Source organism: Argentina anserina, chromosome 5 (genome assembly GCF_933775445.1).
Source record: "Argentina anserina chromosome 5, drPotAnse1.1, whole genome shotgun sequence".
Lineage (NCBI taxonomy): Eukaryota > Viridiplantae > Streptophyta > Magnoliopsida > Rosales > Rosaceae > Argentina > Argentina anserina.
In genome coordinates this window covers 16,558,529-16,583,659 of record NC_065876.1, presented here as the reverse complement: position 1 = coordinate 16,583,659, position 25,131 = coordinate 16,558,529, and the positions used below count along the sequence as shown (strand labels likewise).

The window sequence follows — 25,131 nt, the reverse complement described above, 5'->3', positions numbered from 1 at the left end:
AAACATTAAGTACCAAAGTGTCCAATTAACCATCACTACTACACATAACATCATCAATGACGTTTTTCATTTGAAAAACGCCATGGTAACCTGTTAACGGCGTTTTTTGACGCCATCGTCAAACGCCGTAGAAACCGACACCGTCCTTTCACAAAAATTTCACGGCATTCGAAAAACGCCATAGAATATTTTTTTCATGGCGTTTGCCAAACGCCATTGATTTTTTTAATGGCGTTTCTAAATGCTGTAAGATTAATGACATTTGTCAAACGCCATGAAAAGAATATTCAATGGCGTTTGGAAAACGGCATGGATCTTTTTTCAATTTAAAAAAAATTATATAATTGATTTTTTAATTATATGCAAAAAATCAAAAATCTCATTGGTAAGAAATTATACGAATCACAATGACAAAATTTCATTACTATGTACCCAATTGACAATATATCCATCAAAGTAATCTTCTTAACTCTAGAAATTTACAAATATGTAACCTAAATGAAAGAAAAGAAAATAGCTAAGACGTCATTTCTTAAGACAATATATCCATGGAGTTGAGCAGCTGTCTTGAAATTTGGTGGAGATTAACACCCTCCTATACCAAACATAGAAAGATCATATTATAAACAACTTGATTTCATAAACATGTGTTACTAGAGTAATGAAACAATTTTCTAAAAAGTTACCCACCCACCGCCCAGTTTTCTGTTTTTTTTTCAATGCTCAAGTTAGTAGCAGTTTGTAGCTACCAAATTGGAAGAATGTGACCTAGAAGTTCTACCATGTAGACAATATATTCCTCAAAATAAATACGATATTTCTTTATGCTACCATGCATGTCTGCCTTTTCTTATAATTACTTTGATGGTTCTAAAACAATGCCATAGTAAAACTTAGAGAAAAGCACATAGAGTGAACACTTACAAGAGTTCTCCTCATGTATGCTAAGATAAACATTCTCAGCAAAAAGAAGAGAATTGCCTCAAGTCCTAAACCAAAAAAATCAATTGTCACGGGTTGGGCAGTGAATTAAAATATGCTGCAAATAAACCAAGCATAGTTAAATTTACTACTGTAATAAATTTATCCAGTATATAGTAGTAGCTAGTACCTATATTTCCTGCAACTTTGTGAACGGTCTGTACAAAGCAAAGATGAGACAATCTGTACAAAGCGAAGTAAGAACCATGTAAATATATCACATCTAAATATCAGAAATGCAAAGGTAGACAATATCCTGTTGAAACTTATGCACTAATTGACTATGTCAAATGATTGTTAGACAAGGTTCCTTTGTATATGTTGGTTTGCAAGAGATTATACTTTGAAAAGCATAAAATAATAAATTACTAATTTTAAACTTGATATGAGAGCTACTATGTGTTCAAAATTACCAAATAGTGAAATGACTAATGCAAGAAACCAATCTTGCAGACAGAAGAAACATACATTGTTGCCGCACTGACTAAAGAAGAAAATCTAAACTCATCTATAACCTACGATGATTATACTTATTATTCAAACAGAAGCGACTTCATCCTTAGAATTTGAAATTAGCCAAATATGAAGAGAACAATCATACCTTAAACACAAAATGTTTCTTATTTACAGATAAAAAAAAATCACAAAACCCGTATTAAAATGACACTTCATACTATCTTAAAATGCCAGAATCTCATTCCAGCATCCAGAATTAATTAATTCAAACAAAAGATCCAAACTTTGGCATATGAGATATATATACAAAGTTACAAACACGTAGAATCAACATGAGCGTTATCATATCTGATATATCTTAAAGTAGAAACAAGTGCTAGTTGAGAAGACCAAATATAAAATGAAGAAAAGAAACTACTTAAGAAAGGTACCAGATCTGAGATACAATGAGATATATTGGTTGCTTTAGTAGAGCTTTCCAATTGGATTCATCTGACTTGCCAACATTACATGTGCTGAAACAAATATACAACACATAAAGAGTGATCAGTCCAATAAAATCCAAATCCTCAAACTGAAACATCACATTGAGGGCATACCTCAGACTTTTGTACAAATTCTATAATCAAAGTGGGTTCTAATTAAGAGTCATACCCAGCCTCAATTTCTTATGAGCCCAACTTTTGCATCCAGATCCCAAAATAATACAAACGTTGAAAACCGAATTCAAATTCATTACCCAGAAAATCCCAAACCAAAAACCCTAAATCCGGAAACAAGCAAAGTCCGAAAATCGAATTCAAATCCATTGATTCATTAATAGGCTTACAATCATAGAACAGATCTAGACCTCATGAATTACTGAGAGAAAGGACACAAAAGGGAACAAGTCATATACCTAGGCAAAAATGATGAAGACGGAGACCAATAGATCCCGCCGCAGCAATCAGTTACACTGCCCAACATGGCTCAGCTTGGGATAGCGATGGAATTTAGTTGGGATGAATTGGGGATCAAATTAGGGTTTTAGAGGCTCTTGACGCCACTGGCGCGCTCGACTTTCTTCTTGCATCCATGGTCGACGAGACTTGGATTCTCAACGAGAAAGATTAGGGATAAGGGTGCTTCCGAGATGAGGGTCAGGGCTAAGAGTTGTGGCTGGAGTTGGCTGAGAGAGAGAGAGAGAGAGAGAGAGATTTGGGGTGAAGAGTTTTCTAAGAGTAAGAGAGTATCGGTAATGGGTTTGAATGGAAACATGATTGTAAAGTGGGATAAAAGAATATTAATTCAATACGTTACGACATTTTTAAACGCCATGAACACATAACTATTCCATGACGTTTGTCAAACGCCATCAAATAATATTCCATGACGTTTTGCAAACGCCATTAAAATTTCAGTAATTTAACGGCGTTTGGAAACGCTAGGAACATAACTTTATAATAGAGACTTGACAATTCAATGGCGTTTTTGAAAACAAAAACGTCATGAAATCAACTTTCAATGGCGTTTTTAAAAAACCGCCATGCCTCAAATGTCATTAAAGGCAATATGTGTAGTAGTGCATACGTCAGGTACCATATAAGGAATGTACCTTTAAAAAAATTAGCTTATACGTCGACTTTTATATTTTATAGTGTTTCGTAACTTTAAGAAAATATTTTTTTTATAGAATTTGTAGGTCACTCACAACAGTTTTGAAAAACTTTCATAAAATAAAAGTTTTTAGAAATAGCATGAATGTTACTTTTAAAAGATGCTTTCACTCAAAACTCAATAAATTTCAATATGTTTTTTTGTAAATTCTCCAATAACACCCTTAGAAGTCGAGACACAGTTAGGAAACTAATGTGAGCAAATCAACTAACTTGCTGGAACTCCTAAAACCTCGTTGCCACACTTCATGGGATACAACAAGTGAATGAACATCTGATGGACAGACCCGACATAGGAAAAGACACAACAAACCAGCATAAACTTCTCATCAAACTAGCTACCATAACCCAAATACAAAAGAAAACCCAACACACTTGGAAGCCCAATAACCAACCCCAATACCAACCCCTAGAAGGACTGTACATAATTGAGAAATTGGAAATAGAATCATGGATTTAACTAAATTCCCATAACTTGACCCTCGTCCAAATACAACATTATGAACATATAAATTAGAAAATAAGCAATCCTTTCTTTCAACAAATTCCAAAACCTTTTTCGTAATTCATGAATTATGTAAGTGGGATAATTTAAGTTTTACAAGAGTTATAATCGAAGGTCCCAATAGCTTTGGTTTTGGAAGGTAGCAGCTGCTTCCCTCTAGGACGGGTGGCAGTAGGTTTGAGGATTGGGGTCAACCGCGACTCCGGTGTTTCGGCGGCATATCAATGGCGAAGGTCTCGGATTCAGGTCGGGGTCTTCTGTAATTGGTCTTCAAATCTTGCTGGTCGATGAAGCAAAAGAGGTGGCACCGTACCCTTGTTTCAGATCTCAGTTTGTTTGAGATCGGCTCTTCTCTTGCGGCTTCTTCGGCTTCCAATTGCAGCGGCAACGATGTTTACTTGGATCTCGTTGGGTCGTACTAGGCAAACTGAGTCAGGCTTGGTTGCCTTGCAGTAGCTAGGTTGCTATCATGGCTGAGGGGCGGGGGCGGCCGCTGGAAGGGTGATGGGTTGCGTCATGTTCCGATCGTCGTGGCCAACCTAGGTTGGATTGAGGCGCAGGAGGTATGAAAGGGTTGGGCTGGGCCTTTTTAGGCCCTATCTTTGTTGGCCCAACTTTTTCTATTTCTTTTCTATCTTTTTTTGGGCTAGTTTGGCATTGCGACTCCAATAAGTTAGCCGTGCTAACAGAGTGTGCTTGGTTACTTTGGGCCGGCTGTAAAGATTCAATATTAAGATGTAGATTTTTAGTTATAGTTCTTTAGTTTGTTAGGAGTTTTTCATTTTGCAAACTCTTAATTATCGTTGTTTTTAGAAATGAAGTGGGAATTTATTCATGTTGTTTCGTACATTACATTTTTCTATTATATGACAATTCGTCGTTTCTTAAAAAAAAAGGCAAAATATTAAGAATGGTACATGAGGTTTGGATGACTGAGAATTAAAGTGAACATTGTTTCTAAACAATCAAAATGGTGGTTGATGTATAAAACCCGACCCAATACCAGTGCATACTATCAACTCCAGTGCATACTATCAACTCCAGTGCAACTTCCGTTTAATATGCGAGGGTAAATTCGTCAACTTCTTTTACCTGTCATTCCAACATTGTAGACCACTTAAAGGTTAAAGCTCACTTAAGCTATATTTCGTCAAAACCCTTTTTGGGAGGCTGCTATATTTTCCATGCTTAAAGGTTAAAGCTTACTTGAGTTAGATTTTATTTGACATGTAAACTAACTGTTATGGTGGCATTTCTTATGTTTAACCTTCTTATGAATTTAGCAAATGTCATGCTTTTGTGTAACAACGGGTTATTTTTGATTTTGACAATGTCAAATGCCAATTAATGTTTAATATATGTGTGTTCCCAAAATGTTTTTATTTGATAAATCATGTTCCCAACTTTTTACTTTGATTTATTTTACACATTTTCTTTTGGTTTAGTTGCTATATTATACCCCATAAATGGCTGGTTTAATTGACTAAAAAAAGGCTCGTTTAGATGATTTATTTTCTACATACATTTCCTTGACACTCTAGAGTTTAGACTTTTAATCTTTTTTTGCCTTTACTAATTAAACGTGTATATATAAATTGTCTTTATTTGCTGGATTTACACTAGTATTGTTAATTTGGAGGGGAAAACTATAAAATTTAGGAGGGAAAACAAAAAATCTATTTAGAGTTTCGGATGAAAATTGGGTCTACACTGTTGTTGGGTCTACACTGTTGTTGGAATGACATAAAAATTGACGACTTTACCCTCACACATTTGACAAAAGTTGCCATGAAGTTGACGCCAGGTACTATTTTGATTATTTAGAAACAATGTTCACTTTAATTTTCAGTCATCCAAACCTCATGTACCATTCTTAAAATTTTGCCAAAAAAAAAAATCTAAAACCTAAAAAAGAAAAAGATATTAGACAGATTTTTAGAGAAAAAGAAAAAAAGTGAGTTGGGATCCAATTGACATTATAGATTTAATGACTTCTCCAACCCCATTCCCCAAGCCTTAAATATAAAAATAACACCTTCTTTCTCTTTTCACCTCTTACTAATTTCCTTGTCTTATTAATTAATCTGTCTTTTCTCCTCAAAGTTTTGTTTTCTTTTACTCTAATAATCTATTTAATATTAATGAGTTTCTATTCATATATCATAAAATGACACTTGTACCTTTATCTTTTTCCTAGATAGTTTTGACTTAGTCAATGCATATGAAATTACCAAAAACACATATAACAATAAAAAGAAAAGAAGGGAAATAATTCTTACTTATCTATTATAAATTACAAATGTAGATAATTATCTGTTATATTTATTGCTAGATAATCCAAAATGAGATATTAAATTGCATTAAATGATTTAATTGATTACCTTGTTTTTTGATAAATATCATTGTCAAAAATTTAATGTAGTTGATAAACATTAAATTGAATGTGGACAATTTAATGTATAAACTATATAACTATTTAGAATTTCTCATAACCTTCGATTTGAGTCAAAAAAATAAAACTCGTTCATTAGAGGTTATAATATTTCATATATGTTGATGAACAAAACTCGTTAATTAGAAGTTAAAATATTTCATATTAATGAAAAATATAGTTTACTGATTTATTATGAATTTAAAAAACGAGTGGACGAGTGATCGAATTAATTCGAGAATATAGTTTGTGTGATTATTATGCATTTTTTGAGTTGTATATAATAAATGAATTTAAAATACAGTAGAAAAAAATTAATAAATAGTAGTATGCTTTGATATATCAAATTAGATAATAAACATTTTAGAAAAACTGTGGAAGTCTTAATATTATTTTAAGTATTTATAAAAATAAAATAAAGATATATTATAAATATCGATTTTAGAAATATGAATAGAATTCCTTTTAATATCATTTTAATATCATTTTCTATGCAAGAATTACAGAAGAAAAAGAGGGTGTCAATTTCTCATGTTCTCTAGACTCTAGTTATAGGAGAGCAGAGTCCCTTTCTCTATTTTCTTGTATCTCCATCACTGCACACTTCACTAGTTCAATCTTTTCGCTTTTGTCTTTCCCTGTCCTTTGATCTACGATTATATCCGTTTCTTTTCTCACTTATTAACAAACCCAACAAAGATTAAAGCCAAATTTCATTTTCCCTTTTACTTTCTTTCGGGATCCCTTTGATTGTTTTCGCTTTCTGATTTCGGCTTTATATTTTGTTTTGGGGTTTGAGGTAGAGCACACCCTTTGAACTCATGGAGACTGAAGCAGAACACAACTGAGCTGCAGTGACAGAAATGGGAGACTAGTAGTCCAAACTGTGAAGTGGGTTTTGTTTGTTTTGTTCAGGTTTTAATGGGTTCCGAACAGAACAGGTTTCCTCAGCAAGAACGGGTATTGCTTTCTACTTGTGTTTCTGTTTTTGTTCTTTTGATTAAAAGGAACATAACCCTTTTTTTGTTGTTGTGGTATGAATGAGTTTATGAGGGTTTTGAGTGTCAGATCTGGTGCTTTTGGCTCTACATTTTGGTGTGTTTGGCTTTTGGGTTGTGGTTTGTGATGTGGGTTTTGCTCAGATCTGGGGATGTGTTGTGTCTTTATTTGCATCAGGTGTTTTGGTCTGGACAGATCTGCCTTTTATTTAATTTTATTTTCAGGCTGTGCATGATTGTTGGTCACCAATCACTGTCCAATTCTGGATCATAATTCTCTTTCTCCCATTTTATCTACCTAACCATTTTGTCATTATCTTGCTTACTGAGTTAAGTTTCGGGTTTCTATCGGTTTTGGATCGTTTGACCTGTATATTTGTTGCTTGGATCACAATCTATCCCAGAAAGGACCTTAGGAAGTTTGATCTTTTGAAATGAGCTGCTTGAACTTCGAGAACAATGTTTTGAATGAATGCATTTGCTATAAAAGTCGTAAATTTGATCGAGGGATCGTTAGTTTTGAATAGGATTGTGGGAAGTCTGTTCTCTTCTGTAATGCTTGAGTGCTGATTGATTTTTAGTTAAATGATGCATAGTTGTTAGGAGGTTGGGAACTGGTATACCATCAGTGTGTCATGAAATATCAGTTTGACTTGCTTGGACTGTGATGTGTCTGTATATATAATACATTCAAATATATGCTGGGTTTGTAATTAAACAATGGCCAATATTCAATTAAGCTTATATTGCCTTCTTAAATTGACAGAGAAAGAGATGGGGAGGATGTTTGGGTGCATTCTCTTGTTTTGGTACACAGAAAGGTGGAAAGCGTATAGTCCCTGCAACTAATAGGTCTGACGGCAATGCATCCGCAACCCAGCCGAATGGACCCCAAGCAGCTGGGTTGGTAAACCAAGCCACGGGATTAGCTCCATCTCTTTTAGCTCCGCCATCTTCGCCAGCATCATTTACAAACTCTGCCCTTCCTTCGACAGCTCAGTCACCCAATTGTTACCTGTCATTAGCTGCAAACTCACCTGGAGGTCCTTCAAATAGAATGTTTGCGACTGGGCCATATGCCAATGAAACACAATTGGTATCTCCTCCTGTTTTATCAACCTTCACAACTGAGCCATCCACAGCTCCTCTTACTCCCCCACCAGAATTGGCGCATCTAACTACTCCCTCTTCCCCAGATGTTCCATTTGCTCGTTTCCTCTCATCTTCAGCGGATATTAAAAGCACTCAGAAGACCAATTATATTGCTGCAAATGATCTTCAAGCAACATATTCACTGTATCCTGGGAGTCCTGCTAGTAGTCTCAGATCACCAATTTCAAGGGCATCTAATGACTGTTCATCATCCTTTCCAGAACGCGATTTCCCCCCACAGTGGGATCCTTCAGTTTCTCCCCAAAATGGAAACTACCCAAGGAGTGATTCTGGCAGGTTGTATGGCCATGACACAAATGGACCCTCTGTTGCATCTCAAGACTCGAATTTCTTCTGTCCTGCAACATTTGCACAGTTTTATCTGGATAATCCACCATTCCCTCATACTGGAGGAAGGTTAAGTGTTTCCAAGGATTCAGATGCTTACTCAACTACTGGAAATGGAAATGGAAGTCAGAACAGGCAGAATAGAAGCCCTAAGCAAGATGTGGAAGAATTAGAAGCCTACAGAGCATCCTTTGGGTTCAGTGCGGATGAAATCATTACCACCACCCAGTATGTTGAGATTACAGATGTCATGGACGAATCATTTACCATTGGCTCTCATAAATCTCCCCCAAGGGAAAGCATAGCGCCCAAATCTGCTGTTGCAGGACGTTCTGACTTGCCAGTATTGTCCAATGGATACGAAGGTAAGCAATTATTTGGTAAGATCAGGCACTGTTACTGAGTTCAAATATGCTATTGTTCATTGTTTTCAGGGAGCAAGTAGGAGGGGGTAAAAAAATCAATTTTGAACATTACTGAAACCATATTTAATCATAAGTTTCCCGATATGCATGTTTTCTTAGAAACCAGATGAAAAACAATTACTTTAAGACTAGATGCCACAGTTGATAGTTGTCTTTAAACATTAATGAAGTAACACATGTGAACAAGTCAAACTATATGACATTGCTGCCATTCAGAGTTGTGTCTACGAAATTTGAGGAGACTAACATTTTTTTATGAGGGGAGGAGACTTACATTTAAACCTGCACTAGTTATGTATTTATTTCTTTATATATCTTCTGTTTCTCCAACACCTCCTATCTCTGTTGATGAGGAGGAGAGTATCGTGCGATGGGTAGTTTTTCACCTTACTTGAACTCTCTTACCGTTCCTTTCCCATGTTCCTCTATTGTATGAAAAAGGAATAATTGTCATAGTGAGGGAGAGTACTGCGGACTGAGTAGTCCAATTGAGGGGGGAAAAAACTCTCTTCCCCTCCCTTTCTTGTCCCATGTTCATGTAATTATCCGCAGTTGGTAATGTTTATTTCTTGTTTGGCTCAGATAAGAAGTCCCCAAGACAGCCGTGTGATGTCTCTCGATCAAGTACGCCTGGTATGTTTACTGTGACCAATGAAGAAGAAGACATATTCTCAAGGATGGGGTCGTCTAAATCAAGCAGAAGGTATCCGATGGGGCAATCTTGTTCAGATGCAGAAATTGACTACAGAAGAGGAAGAAGCTTACGAGAGGGCAAAAGGGATTTCACATGGCATGACAAAGAATAAGCAGCCAACCAGTTGTGTTATGAGTGATGCGCTCGTCTTTTGTCTTACGCTTTTGTTTGGGCTTGTGATTGGTGGAATCTATCTAACCTATGGTCTAACCTGGTCTCTCTCTCAGCTGTCTGATTGATGAATGTATGTGAATGCATCAATTGATATGTATGTATTTGGTGGAATGCGGTTAGATAAATGTATTCGTACAGCGTGGGTTTAGCTTGTATTTCTGGCTGTGCTCTGTAAACCTGCTAAATGTCATTGCTGATCTATAAAGGACCAACTAACCAGCAGAAAGCATAGTGATTTTCAGTTGGAGATGCTTCACTGCAATCTTCTAGTTCCAAGAATGAAGTGATAATCGTGCGCAGGGTGGATCAGAACTTGCTAAAGAATACGATGTGTGGAAGACTCGTGATGATTGACTGCATTAGACTAATCCTGATACTGAGAAATGAATCGAGCGATGGTGCATGGAACTCTACTTCTATGTTGTTTGCGTACAGGAAGAACGTGGATTCCACTACAGTAATCTAGGGAATGAGCACCACGAATCAACTGGAAATCTTTTTTGTTTTTTTTTTCTGATGACAATCAACTGGAAATCTTTCAAAAACTCCAAACAGCATCTCTTTTTTCAACTGTAATCAAATATAGCACAGTAGTATTTAGTCAGTTTTTGTTCTTTATTAATTTAAATCATCCCCTTGCAAAGTGCTACATGCATGACAAATTGTATCGAGACAAGGACACAAAATAATCAATACCTTGAATAAAAAAATAATCAATACCTAAGTTATTCTTTAAAGTGACTAAAATAATCAAGCCCCGTTTGATTGACAGTAACCATTATTAAGAGTTTAAGACATGTAAATGAATTATTTTCTATTCCAAACTGATTTTGATATGTAAATTGAAATGAGATGCTGTTTGGTTACAGTTTAGGCAATCTAATAATTTAAGACAGTCATGCAAAGTCAACTAATATCATCTAACTAATTAGCAGCCTCTAGATTCTAGAATTGAGTACTGTGGTCATAAACATTCACCGTAGTTTGTACGTAATAAAAATTTAACCAAGTAAATTTCTCCCATGGTACTTGATGTATGGCTACTCGGATAATTTGGTAGATGATGTATGAAAACAGACAATTTGTTATCTGAATTCTCAATTATAAGCCAATTTGGTACTTCAATCAAAATAATATTTTGAAGGTTATTTTCGTCATTATAGATATAATTAATGAATTCACACTACTTTACTTTTTCCTATTATCTCCGGATTGTCTTTATAAATTATCACCAAAAATTTTGATATAACTGCTCCACTTAGTATTGTTATGATTTCATATCTAAATTTACGTCTTCTTAATATAGTTATCACATCTAATTTATTACTAGTTTTAAGTAATTATTTTTTTTTTAAAAAATTGAGATTGCATAAAAACAATTTTTTCCTTCATGAGATTTTTTATTTATTTTCTATATATGCGAAAGGGATGATAAGTGGAGAATATATCAATTTGATTATCTCCAAAGAGAGGCAATTATAGGAAATAAAATAAAATAAAATGTGGATTTAAGGAGTTTCGGTTAGAATAATGAAAATAATCTTAAATATATAATTAAAACTGATAGAGGTATCAAAATGATTTATAAATGAGAACTTTATGTACCAAATTATCTGTTTCATACATATGTATCAAATTGTCTAAGTAGCTATACATCAAGTACTATAGAAGAAATTTACCAAAAAAAAACATAACTCACACAGGCGCCATCAGGTCGTTTATACCACGTGGCGGTAGAGTTGTCCAATCAATACAAAACATGAGAGTTTTTAGGTAATTAGGTAGCATGATTCATTACAATAAGGATAATTTAATAAAAGACTCAACAATTATTGAATTCGACAACTTCTTATACTGTCAGGTGGTATCACAAATAAAAAAGTGTAACACATGCTAGTGTACTTTGATAGGTAGAAGTACAAATTTCTACATTTCTATCCACGAGTTGAAAAAAAATCATGAATTTGGACCAAGAAAAAACAGAACAAAGTATTTTAATTTTTAATGAGAGAAAATTATTTCCATCTTTTTGGTCATGTCCAAAGTTTAAGGCATGACCGACGTTGGTCTATAAACAGTTGCCGACGAGATACCCCCATGTCTGCAAAATTGGCAATCAATAAATCAACACACAAATTACACGGAATTGGGACTGCAAGTCTGAAACTCCCGCGAACCTTCCCCTCACGCGCCTCCTTCAAAACAACTGGCCCGGGCGGCACCGTTTCCTCCATTAATATAAACTCTAATTTCGCTTCCTCATCTTCATCACCATCACCATCACCATCACCAAAACCGTGTTCTCTTCCCTGTAATCTAGTTATCAACCATATCCATTACTTCTATATAACGCTTACCCTTCCACGTCCGTTACACACACCCAACATCAATTCCTTAACATTCTCGATCTCATCTTCCATATTCTTCTGAATCTTCTCTGTATAAATATATATAGCTGACACAACCAGAGATATAGCCATTCACATTTGCAAGTCCAACTACAAGCAAGTTCCTTTTCTTCCTGCTTTCTGGGTTTTTTAGTTTAACCAAGCTTCAATACACATATGGCACTCGACGCAGTTTCCTTGAGTGGTACTACTGCTGCTTCCATGGAGAAAGGGCAGCAGCATTCTCCCAAGTCGACGTTGGCCAAACTGTACCGTAAACTGTCTTCGAGGAAGTCGGAGAAGCGCAGTCTGTCGAGTCCCTCAAGCAGCTCATGCAGCAGCGAACTGGGGGAGGTGTTTGATTACTTTGACGAGAACGGTGACGGTAAGATATCCCCGGCTGAGCTGCAGACCTGTGTGAGGACTGTCGGAGGGGAGCTGTCCGATGAGGAGGCGCAGGCGGCGGTGGAGGCTTCGGATATGGATGGGGATGGGATGCTGGGGTTTGAGGAGTTTCAGAAGCTTATGGAGGCTAATGGAGATGAGGAGAACAAGAGCAAAGAGCTGAGAGATGCATTTGGGATGTATGAAATGGAGGGCTCCGGGTGCATAACACCAGCAAGCTTGAAGAGGATGCTGGGCAGGTTGGGCGAGCCGCGTTCCATTGAGGATTGCACGAGTATGATTCGCATGTTCGACCTCAATGGCGACGGAGTTCTCAACTTTGATGAGTTCAGGATCATGATGGCATGAATAATAATGCTGATTCCATTGTTTTTGATGAGTTTCAATTATAAATTTTTGACAGACGATATTTTCTTTTTTCCTTCTGTTGAAGGAACTCATAATAAACAGAGAATCTGATATATTTATATAATTTTCGCATTCTATGGTGCTTACATTTCTGAAGTCTGCGTCACAAAGAGTTTTCAATATGTACCCAGGTATTAGTAATACCAGATATTCAGTAATAGGACGTTAACATCTGATTAACAGAGAAGATGCTTAAGTACAACTTCATTGGCAAACTGGATGAATGAAACCATGAACTTCCAAATTGCAGGATCTCATATTCCATTAAGGGTGACCACAACTTTCCGAGCAGTGGGTTCATCACGGTGCTCGCATAACCATATTCCCTGAAACAATTGATAGAAGAAGAAAGTAAACAATATGACATAAGCTATGAAGCTGACAAAGTAGAAGATTTCAACAACAATAAGATAGAAACCAAGTCCCCATATCAAACAACATGGAAAGATAGGCAAATCAACTGTTACAGAAAGAAACCATAACAAATAACTATAATCATATTGTTAGACCACAGAAATGTAAACTTCCATTGTGCCATGATTCTAGTTTGTGAATTCCTTATCTATCTCTTTGAAGTTGGACGTATTTGTGAATGTGAAGAAAAAGCCTGTTTGTATCTTATTCAAATGCCCCAATTACAAGAAATTGCATCCCGCTGTCCACAAAAGTCAAGCATAACCATCATTGACCTTGAGAGGACTTTTTATTTACACAAGTTTTTCTGCAGAAGACGTTCTAGTCCTTTTGACTTCCATGATGTACGGTAGTTATATATAATTTTGAGGCATAGAATTCAAATTGAACGTTTTGGACAGTGTATTATATACAGAGAGGAGACTAATGCCATCCCTGCATCACTACTTTTACACCCACATCTTGTCACCACTTACGAAATAGAAAAGTTGATCATGCCACCAGTATTAATTTCCCTAATTAGTGAACAAGTCCCCATCAAACACTCATTAAAAAACTAATAATTTACTGTTATCGATGGCCTTGACTACTGCTGTGCTGTCATTTGAGGAAGTTTGAGAGGTATTAGGTGGAAGCAAAATATTTGAAGACCCCATTTCACTTGGAGATTGAAAGCCACAGCAGTCTGGTAATAACCAAACCAGATCCTGGACTCTTCTATCACCACATCATGCCACTAACTGTATCTCAGGAATATTCAATTTTTACCTTCATCCATGGCACAGTTAAACTTTAAGCCATGCCTTACGAAAAGAATGATAACTAGGACACTTTTGAATAGTCAAATTTCTTAAACATGCTACGCCTTTTTGTATTCAACATTGATTCACAAAACCTCATGGCAGCAAGAACTTAGCGATTTGGTAATTTTAAGGGTTGTAAATAGCACCAATCATTATCATAATGATTTGGTTTGCAACTACTCATCTTTTTAGCACTGCATAGTGCTCTGTGGTTCACCATTCCTAACCATGATGTATTTTATGTCCACTATTTACTCTTCGGTCTATTTTCATAGCAAATAATTAGTCAATTACGCACAAAATTTAATAAGAAGAGCAGCCATGGAACATCTTTCTAAGTATAACAATAACAAGGTGTAGACAACTACAAGTTTAGATGACTGATTTCACATACCTGCCAGGTTCCCATGTTCAGCTTCCCATTTGTGATTGGAATCCTGTATAAGCACAAGGAAATTGTATATGTCAATGAGGGAATACAATTTTTTAATATCAAGTAGCCTGTTATAATCAGGCTAATTAGATGTTCTTACGAGAGTTGGCAGCCAAACATTGATGATTTGATGTGTGCTGGCATGTCATCTGGGCCTGCAAAGCTCACAAAATTTAGATTTAACACTCGATAATTATTCCCAATATCAGAAATACCAATCATATGTTATACATAATCCCACTCAAACACATACCAAACCAAGTTATACGTTTATCATAGGTAGCAGTTTCAATTCAACTAAAATAACAAAAGCATTTCACCAACCAAAACATCAAAACCACGGTCTTAGTTGATCAAAAGTAAATCCAATACTGACCTTCAAGAGTATGTCTCCACGGTGCAGAATGCCCCTGAAGATATCAAACCATGAATACGTCAGGAACCCATCTCTTCAAAACAAGCATGTTTGATGTTTCTAAGGTTACATGAGATATTTAACAAACTAACCTCGGGAACTATCTTATTGAGGAATGTCTCCGTATCAGTACGAACATCAGAGTCATAGTTCTCATTGATAGTAAGAGAAGCACTTGTGTGTTGCACTGAAACATTTTCAGAGGTTAGTTCAAAAAAGCAGCTTGAAAACATGAAAGAAAGTCTCAAAAGTTACAAGCCTTACAGAAGAGATGAGCAAGTCCACAGTTGAATCCAGACAAGTCCTGACCGATTTCCTTCATTATCTGAAACCAAACACAAGTACAGATTGAACTGGGGTTCTGGGCTTTTTGGACTAAACAGACCAGAGATGATGATGATGATGGGTGGTACCTTAGGGGTGATGAGATGGCAGCCTCTTCTCTGGGGTGGAAGGGTGATGGTCTTCTGGGCCCACTTGGGACCGGAAGCTGCCATTGAATTGGGGTCGGTGGTTGGGGCGGTGACCAGGGAGGAGTTGATGGGAAGCGGAGAGGAAAGCTTGAGGGGCTTCGCCGCAGAGAGGAATGAGACTGAGCTTTGCATTTGCGGACCAAGGTGTTTTAAGAAAGCCCAAAATGTACGAAACAAGGGGGTGCTGTGGAGAGTTTTGGGTTTATAGAAAGTATGAAGCATTTCCTCGTCATCTCACCTCTGCCGCAAATTTTACTCCCCCACTTCTGGTCCACTAAACAAAGTATCTTGTTTTGTGCATCATTTTCATGCCCTAATATTGATGTATCAATTATCAAATATAGAAAAATATATTTGTAATAGTTGGCTAATTATATAGCATTAGGTAGACTGAGTTAATAAAAGAAATGTAAACACTGTATTTCGATTAATAAAAGACATGCAAACACTGTATCTCTCTTTTCGATGAGCTTTACTTTTTTAGTTTTAATGATTTTTTTAAATATCAATGGTATTATGTGGCAATCTAGTTGTTAAACTTGTAAATCCTTGTGCCAACTTTACAAATCATGATTACGAAACCTATCTAGGGTTTAGCAAGGCGGCGGAGCTTCACCTTTGGCGAGGCGGTGTTCGTGCATTCCAAATCGACGAAGCTCTTCTTTGGGAGGAGTAATGTTTGCGGTCTCTGAGATTAGCACCAATGAAGAATCCTTTGGCCAAACATGACGTTCGTGGGTTACTATTTCGGCGACTCTAGTCATTTGGAGGGGTGAAGCTTGAGATTGTGAGGCGGTGCAGTGGTTCGGAGAAGGTGACGTTCTTTAGGCATCGACAAAGAGCGCCTGACTGTGGCGGACGACGTCTTGTGAGGGGAGATCTAATGTCGACGATGGCGGCAATTTCTAAATTTAGGTGTGTTGGTGTTACCCGGATTTGATTATATTTGGTTCCTAAGGCTAAATGTAGGTCGAGTTCAGAACCCAATGGTGGAGGATCGAGTTTGGCCACCGGAACTTAGCGGTGGCGGTGGCGGCAGTGGCTCTCGGCTGAGACAACAACCCTTGGTAGATCAATCTGAAGGGAGAAGTGAGAGGAGATATAGGTTTTGGGCTTGTGGTCCTCATCTCATCTTGGGTCGGTTTTCAGTCCTCAGATGGGTTAACCCGTTTTCTTCTCTAGTTCTTCTTTTAGTTTGGTTCTCTACTAAGGAAAATGGGGTGGAGATTCTTGTTCCAGCCCCAGAGGAGGATGCTGGTGCCAATGGCACATAGTAACTTGTTGCACCTCAAAACACCAGATCCCTACACTTTGGAATTAGGGTTTCACTTGATACATGATCTGAAAGGTACACCTTGGATGATCACTGTATAAAGTCCTACTTTCATTGTGTAGGTTATTACTTTTTGAGTTTTTAGTTCTTTGAGTGGTTTTGATTCAACTTTTGTTTGGTCTTCATGTTTTTGTAATTTTAGAAATAATGAGCTTGTTCTTCTACGTTGTAGTGAAGTTTGCTACTACCTGACCTAGCAATTGTTGGTCATTATTGGCTTGATGCCTAATGAAGTTATTCATTTTTCTTTAAAAAAAAACCTTACAAATCATGATAAAATAAACTGGTAAGAAGTTTAATCTAATTTGGTAGATTATATTTGATAAGAAAATCTACTTTTATTGAAAGTGAAATCGAACACAATTAAGTATGATCTAGATCTTGGATAATATAAATGTGAAGTAATGGTGTTGCCATACTTACCATCAATTATCCTAAAAATAATCATGAGTTGGTTTACAAGAAATGTATTATTGTCAGTTTTGCATGCACTGTTCTTAGCTCTATGTGATGCTACTACTAATGCACAAGTGCTTGTTGACATCACTAATGATGTAGTTATGGGTATATCAGCTACTAGTATCAACATTCATTGTAAAACTCAAAAGCACGATTTTGGTGGCCTGGTGATCCCTTAAGGATCATATTATGAATTTGTTTTTACACCAATTTGGTTTCATAAGAATGCTAGATTAGAGTGCAATCTTAGATAGAACGGTCACCTTCATAGTTTGCTTAGGGCAACTCCAACCATAAGTTCTATTTGGATGAGTTATCCTCATTTTGGCACCCCCTTCTTACACTGTTTATAAGTTCTATAATTCTCATCTCCAACAATGGATCTTATATATGGTGCTATATTCATTTTAATTGGATTAAAATATGATATGAGTATTGAAGGTTCTATATTTATTATATGTATGTTAGTTTAATTTACATAAAGTAAAAAACATACATTTTTAATTTTCATTTTAGTTGTTCTAGTATTTTTAATATGTTCTATTTATAGAACTACTAAAAATATTTTTCTTGTTGTGTTGTCATTTTGGCAAAAAATCAAATGATTTACTAGATTTTGTTGTGTTTTGTCGGGAACATACAACAAACAACTAAGTTTGGGTGTGATTCGGTTGCCACGTGTCTGTTGAATGATAAAACATGATTAGGTAAATACATATTGAATAGTTGACGAATATATATCCAAAACGTTTTTGGGTGGAGTCAAAATTCAGAAGAAGACTGTGTAATTGACTCTTCCAACAGAATGCATAACCAACAAAGTTACGGGAGATTTCCAAATTCAAATTGAAGATAGGTTAGTTAATCATTTCCAAAAGATGGGGATCTTCAATAGCTATCTTCATGGAAAATTCAAAATTTGGATCAGTGGATATCTGCTCAGCCCCTCTATTTAAAGAGCACAAGCTGCACAACAAAGGGAGGAGAAAAAAAGAGGGGAGGTGAGCACACGGTGAAGCAAAAAAGAGAAGAAGGCATATTCATTTTTTTTGCATTGAAGGAGTGAAATAGTAGAGTGAAGAGTTTTATTCTTACCTAGAAGAATACCAGAGGTTCCAATTTCAGGTATCTCATCTCTCAATGGTCTCACGTCTTCATCTCTATTTATCTTTGCTAAACTTCTCAATAAGTGCAGTTTATATCAAAATATGACTTTGCATCCTCTCAAGCCAAATCCCCTCAAGCACCAAGCACCATAAACATATCCAAGCCAAATCCCCTCAAGCACCGAGCACCATAAAGTCATAAACATATCCAAGCCAAATCCCCTCAAGCACTGAGCACCATAAAGTCATAAACATATCCTCACCAAATCCCCTCAAGCACCAAACACCAGAAACATCCTCACCAAATCCCCTCGAGCACAAAAATCCCCTCGAGCACAAAAAATTCCCTCAAGTCAAATATACCATCGACATATCATTAAAGTTCTACCTTTTCCCACAAAAAAAATAGAGAAAGAGAGAGGAAGAAACCACCACACTGAATATTGTCGAGTATAGTGACCAGGGTCTCACCTTCAATTTTGACTTCAAATGTCAAGGTCTTGATAAAGCCTGCACATCAGAGACATGTTATTAATACATTGAATTCATTCCTCGACTATGGATGTACTGGTTCAATTAACAATATTTGAAAGAAGGCAAATCAAAATTGTGATGGATAGGTGGAATGGTGCTAAGCGGTGCTGTCTGCTGACAAACAGATTGATATGTGACAGATTTATTTAACTAAGGTAATAGTTGGGATTGAGGATGAAAGGACGAAAGGTGTGGGTACTTGAAGTTTGAAAAGAAATCTTTTTATGTGAAACCGTGATGATGAAGAGGTAGGGACTTGAGTTGTGTACATGAGACAAGGTTTCAATTAAAGATCCACAAGGAAATCAAGCGGTAGAAAGTTGAATTGGTACTCAAGTCCTACAAATGTAATCAGGTGCTTAAGCGGTCAGAGATTGATATCTGAATCATATGGTGGCAGCCTTGGGGTAGTACACACCCAGCTTGACATACATAATTTTCACACAAAAGACAGATTCCTTATTATGTGAGTTGGCGATCTTAAAATACATAGAGGAATCAGCACTCACCGAAAATTCTCAGATAGCACTGAAACCTAGTCACGTATGCGTGATCAGAAGAAGTGGGGAATCAGTGAGGATTTCTATCCATTTATAGAGAGTCCTATATGATGACTCCATCTCCAAGTCGAATTCAATCTCCTTCAATCAATTTGATCAAATGAGAGGCGATATTCTCTCTCAGTCTTTCAGAAGCATTGGAGTTATAGCAATTTAAAAAATGGAATTAACTTCTGACAGAGAGTTTTCGACATGGAGCAAGACTATGGGTTGTACAAGGCCCACTTAAAGCTTTAGGCCCAGTTTCAATGTTTCGTTAAAGAATCCAAACGGACTTTTAATGAACTACGGTCGGTTTGATCCCGCAAAGGGTACGTAGGCAATCTAGCGGCCCACTAGGTGCAACCACATGTCCAAATAGAATCCCTGACCACCAGTCAAATTCGCCCAAACAGAATCTCTGACACCACCAGTTAAATTCGGCTAGTCCCAAATGAATCACTGACTGTAGTCACATTCATCAAACACCAGAAAATCATATCCACTCCCAAATCACAAATCAAATCCAAATCAAATCCATGGGCTTTAAACCCATATCCCAAACACAAAATCCAATCACTGGTTCACTTGCACCAAATTGGTCCCAAATACAAATATCATTCCAAAATCATAGCCTTTCAATGTGTCATTCACGCATTGGAATTCTAGAACTACGAGTGGCTTGATCCCTCTCCCAGGGTACGTAGGCAGCCCGTTTATTTTTTGGGTGCAGCCACAAAAACAAACACACACACACATTCTCCATTCGTTATTTTCGTCAGGAATCAAAGGGTTTACTTCTTTAAATAAGGAGTTGTAATTAAAAGACATAATTGTCTTGAATGGATCGAACACAACATAACAAAAAGTTTTATTTCCAAATAAATGAAATAGAACGAAATTATGTTGGGTATATTCTCTACACATTTTTGCCCAACATATTTTTGGCGACTCCGCTGGGGATCCATTCTCCCTTTCATCTCCTTTTGGGAATACTAAATGTGTTTTGTGCGTGTGGCAGGAATACAAAACAAATGGCTCCACAAGTGACTGTCTTCTTTCACAAGTTACCAGCAAATGGCATCAAGAGAGTTGGGCATCGCATGTCTTTTATCATTGGTCATGCACCAGTCATCAAGGCTACAACAAAGCCTACTAAACAAAAGACAAAAGCTGTAAAAGCTGTCAAAACAGAAATTGTTAAGGCTTCGTCTAAGAATACTATAAGAAATCAGAGGAAGAGAGCGGCCAGAGCTCAAAGGAAGAAAAATGCTCAGGCAAGTACATTCGAAGCTATTTTGGCCAAGGTCGCTCAATTAACATCTCCTCGACTTGAGGTTGCTAGAGTCCCAGAAGCTCACACAGTCAAAAGTCAACCGACTTGTCTTATGATTGGTACTATCAGGGTCTACTTACCCACTGCAAGTGTAATGGTGACTTCTGCTAGTGAGGACGAAGGTTCAATGAGTCCACATTCTACTACCTCTTCACAACGAACAAATATAGACGCAAGGTCAATAGCTGAAGGAGTAGTCAAAGCTTTGGAAGAACCATCAAGGCACGGTGGAAGACAACGTGGGATGAGAAATAAACAATATCCAGTTTTCGGTGATGATTCATATCTGGGGCCAATCACTCGCGGAAAAGCCAAAAAGAAAGCACAAAGGGATACAGTATCAGTTGGCATTGCATCAGGCGATGATGAGCCACGATGGAGTGATAACCTACTATTTGAGGCATCCGTGGAGGAAAAAGTGTCTATGTATGAAGCAATAACGGGAAACACGTCTCCATTGTTGATTAGAAACACCTCAGGTTGTTCAAAAAATGAAGAACCAGAAGATGCACAAGTGTTAGTGGCAAATCCACAAACCCCGGAAGAACAGCTGGAGCAATTGCAAAGAAGGTTGGCTCAACTCGAGTTCGAAGCTGCCCGAAGACAAGAGGAAGAAGCTAAAAGACGAGCTGAAATAGAAGTAGAAACCACTAGAAAAATAGCGGAAAAAGAAGCTGAAGTATCGGCCTTAGTTGCACAACTAGCTTTAATAGCTAACAACAAAGGTTCAAATTTCCAATTTGACAAGAAAGACAATGAAGGCTCTTCAGGTGGCTCAAATCCAGTGACATCAAATGACGTTAAAACCATGATCGCCGAGGCTGTCAAGGAATTCCGTTTGTCTCTGAATCCGCCCGTCGTTGGATACCGGAAGCCATACCCCTCCCACTATGATGCTATACCATTCCCTAAGGGGTACCAGAGACCATTGTTTGACAAGTTTGATGGGATAAATGGTTCACCTCACGAGCACTTGGCTCATTTCTATTCATCTTGCGGAGAAACATCTCAGCTTGATGCTTATCTAGTCCGACAATTTGTACAATCCCTCAAGGGTTCAGCTTTTACATGGTACTCTCAACTCGAGCAAGGATCTATAACTACATGGGAGGACATGCAAAGAGCGTTTCTAGCTCAATTTGTTAGCTCAAAGAAAAAGGTCTCCATTATGGACCTGGCTGATGCAAGACAAAAGATGGGAGAAAATACTAATGACTTCATTACAAGATGGAGGAGTCTAAATCTCCAGTGCCCTGAAAGATTGACAGAACAGTCAGCAGTCCAGATGTGTGCTAATAATCTGTTACCGGACATTGCAATGTTTGTAGGAACGACAGAGCCCCAAACGTTTGACGCATTAGTATCACAGGCCGGTAATGTAGAACGATAAATTGCTCGCAAAAAAATGCTGAATCCAAAGGTCCAAACCAATGAGAAGAAGACCGATGTCAAGAAACCAGCAATCAGTAAGGGTGAATCTATGGCTACCTTCATCAAAACCGAAAGGAAGAATGAAAGTAGTAATAACAACAATCGGGAAAAAGGAGAACGTCCGCGGAAACTCACACTACAGGAAAGGAAGCAAACCAAGTATTCATTTGATGATGATGATATAGATTCCATTTTCAGTGAGCTTCTTGCAGCTAACTCTATAAAACTCCCCGAGTCAAAGCGTCATGCAGAGATGAATAAGACAAATGATCCCAAGTACTGCAAGTACCATCGGTTGGTTGGTCACACTTTGAAAGATTGTTACGTCCTCAAAGATATAGTTCAGACCATGATCAATAAGGGAGAAATAGAAATAATCTCAAGTGCATCCACAAACATGGTGGAAGAGGGTCCTTTGATGGTTACATCACCAACAAAAGCCAACCGTGTTCACTACCAAATGGTGCTCTAAAAGTGGCTTTTGAAGTTGATAATGAAGTTAAAATTGTCCACACTTATCCAGATATGCCTCATTCCAAGAACCCAAAAGTTCCGAGTTTGTACGAACTAATGATTGCACCAAGTTTTGACATATGGGAAGATTCAGAAGAGTCAGAGAAGTCATCAGATGAATGGAAGACAATGACCAAAAAGATCCAACATCACTTTACTCGTACAAAGTCCTCAACTCCGATAGGTGTTAAAATTAGGGGAAGACCATCTTTGAAAAACAGAAAGAAGAAAAAAACACCTAATAAGGTTCAAAACCCCAATGATGAAGAAGAGTATGAGCAGACACCACGAGTGCCAGTTACTCTCTGTGAATTTTTACCAAAGGAGTTACTCGAAAGTGAACAGTCACAAGACGAAAATGACGAGGTCGTTGAGTGTTGCATGGTCTCCATTGGGAGCATCGAAGGATCAGATACTGATGTGGAGAACGAAAGTTTAGAAAAACAAGAACATGAGGTTCACAAAATAACTTTACGTTCCGGTTCAAGTATTCCAAGCGCGGACAATAAAGAGATGACAAATGCACCATCTGGTAGTCCAAAGAAATTAAAAATGAAAGTTACCCCGAATAATGTGTCAGATAAGACAAAGGTAGCTTCATCGTCAAGAAACTCTAAACAGCTGACAGGAGGATCGAAGTATGATGTATTGGCACATTTAAAGCGTGTTCCAGCACAGTTGAGTGTCTTTGACGCCTTACAAATGTCAAGAGAAGTCCGAGAAGCGCTCATTGAGGCTCTAACTTGCCCTGATATGTATAAAGATGATGTTGCAGAGGTTAGCACAATGACCTCGAGGGTTTGCATTGGCTGCAAGGAGTGTATCCTATTTTGTGAAGATGATCTACTGTTAGGGTCAGAACAACACAATAGGCCTCTTTATGTTACAGGACTTGTGGGAAACACTACGGTCAATCGAATCCTTATAGATGGTGGTTCGGCTGTGAATCTCCTACCAATTAAGACACTTCGTATGATGGGAATGAGTACAAAGCAACTTTCTCCATCTGCCTTAACAATCCAAGGGTATAATCAGTCTGGGCAGAAAGCCATGGGTACTATCACCCTTCAAATGGAAATTGGTGAGTTATACTCAGATGCACTTTTCCATGTGATCGACGCCCCAACATCATTTAATATACTATTGGGACGCCCTTGGATCCATACCTACGGTATTGTACCTTCAAACTACACCAATGTTTCAAATTCAAAACAGATGGTGTAATAAAAAGGGTGCTAGCAGATTTAGACCCATTTCAAGGAGAGGAAGTAAATTACTCAGATGCCAAGTTTTACAAATCTCCGACCCAATTTTTGTCATGCCCAATCATGACGAGGAAAACATCTAAGGCAGAAGTTGTTGAGGTTAATAAGTCCTCGAGGCCAATCCGAGTAAGGATAACCGCTCAAGCCTCATCTACTCAAACCTCATCTACTCAAGGCGAAGAGTCTTCAAAAGCAACAAAAGCAAAAGTGATTTTCAAGTATGCAAAGAAAGACCAACGAGAGCCTGGACAGAAGGCATTAACACCAGTTGAGAACACAATGGAGGCACTCATGACTAGCTACACTAAGCCCCTACGTAAGATTGATCAATCTATTCCTAATGAAAATATGATAATTTCCACATTCTTTGGGAAGAATAAGGGCCGAAACAAACGAATTGTTTCCTTTAGAAGTGTACCATCTGTTCCAATTCAAGTAAATCCCAAGAAATTCAAAAATAGTCAAAGGGATAATACACTTAAAATCAATGTTCAGCATATTAATGGTATGTTCAAGATAAATATTCCTCAAACAGAAGACTCTGAGCTCAGAATTGAGAATCCCTCTCGCATCTCAGTTTTTGAACGATTAGGAAAACATGCTCCAAGCTTTCAACGATTGGCAATTGATTCTCAACCTCGTACATCTGCCCTCGAGCGTTTAAGCGAGATTCCCTTGTCAAAACCTAACAACGCACATGCAGCAAAGAAGTGGAAGGTTAAGCGACATGTAAAAGTAATCTTCAAGAAGAGCACGGGTATAAATGAAACTTTAACAGTGAATTGTGTCTCATTTGATGAAGAAACAAGTCAAGAACAAGATCCAGAGTTTATAGACACCGCTCAGCCTGCTCCACCACAATTTAAAGATGGAGGTCAAGCAACAGTTGATGACCTCCAAGAAATTAATCTCGGAACCTCTAAAAATCCAAAACCTATATTTGTGAGTGCCTTGTTGACTCCAGATGAATCAGAAAGCTATAGGTCTCTTCTTCAGGAATATAAAGATGTTTTCGCTTGGGGATATCAAGACATGCCTGGCTTGGATCCGAATGTGGC

The 25,131-nt window shown here is 37.5% G+C and overlaps 3 protein-coding genes across 3 annotated transcripts; 2 read left to right on the top strand and 1 right to left on the bottom strand.

The window, feature by feature from the left end:
• Positions 1–6,594: 6,594 nt before the first annotated feature.
• On the top strand, positions 6,595–9,974 carry LOC126796305 (uncharacterized protein At1g76660). Its single transcript, XM_050523100.1, has 3 exons — positions 6,595–6,988; positions 7,793–8,891; positions 9,534–9,974. The coding sequence occupies exons 1-3, from the start codon at positions 6,950–6,952 to the stop codon at positions 9,755–9,757; spliced, it is 1,362 nt and encodes a 453-aa protein (XP_050379057.1). The 5' UTR covers positions 6,595–6,949; the 3' UTR covers positions 9,758–9,974.
• Positions 9,975–12,111: 2,137 nt separating this feature from the next.
• Positions 12,112–13,094, top strand: LOC126796314 (probable calcium-binding protein CML31). Its single transcript, XM_050523112.1, has one exon. It carries the CDS (start codon positions 12,384–12,386, stop codon positions 12,957–12,959), a length of 576 nt encoding a protein of 191 aa, XP_050379069.1. The 5' UTR covers positions 12,112–12,383; the 3' UTR covers positions 12,960–13,094.
• Positions 13,087–15,721, bottom strand: LOC126796313 (UPF0047 protein C4A8.02c). The gene is made up of 7 exons (XM_050523111.1): positions 15,498–15,721; positions 15,349–15,409; positions 15,177–15,271; positions 15,046–15,079; positions 14,770–14,824; positions 14,631–14,673; positions 13,087–13,345 (listed from the first exon to the last, which is right to left on the bottom strand). Exons 1-7 carry the CDS (start codon positions 15,687–15,689, stop codon positions 13,274–13,276), a joined length of 552 nt encoding a protein of 183 aa, XP_050379068.1. The 5' UTR covers positions 15,690–15,721; the 3' UTR covers positions 13,087–13,273.
• Positions 15,722–25,131: the final 9,410 nt, after the last annotated feature.

Bases quoted from the DNA above. Each gene is read 5' to 3' on its own strand.
- LOC126796313 (XM_050523111.1), bottom strand. From the start codon at position 15,689: ATGCAAAGCTCAGTCTCATTCCTCTCTGCGGCGAAGCCCCTCAAGCTT. The intron at 15,080-15,176 runs GTTAGTTTGTTA...TGATATCTTCAG, and splicing joins TCAATAAGATAGTTCCCGAG to GGGCATTCTGCACCGTGGAG. The intron at 14,674-14,769 runs GTAAGAACATCT...GTGCTTATACAG, and splicing joins ATGTTTGGCTGCCAACTCTC to GATTCCAATCACAAATGGGA.
- LOC126796305 (XM_050523100.1), top strand. From the start codon at position 6,950: ATGGGTTCCGAACAGAACAGGTTTCCTCAGCAAGAACGG. The intron at 6,989-7,792 runs GTATTGCTTTCT...TTAAATTGACAG, and splicing joins GGTTTCCTCAGCAAGAACGG to AGAAAGAGATGGGGAGGATG. The intron at 8,892-9,533 runs GTAAGCAATTAT...TGTTTGGCTCAG, and splicing joins ATTGTCCAATGGATACGAAG to ATAAGAAGTCCCCAAGACAG.
- LOC126796314 (XM_050523112.1), top strand. From the start codon at position 12,384: ATGGCACTCGACGCAGTTTCCTTGAGTGGTACTACTGCTGCTTCCATG.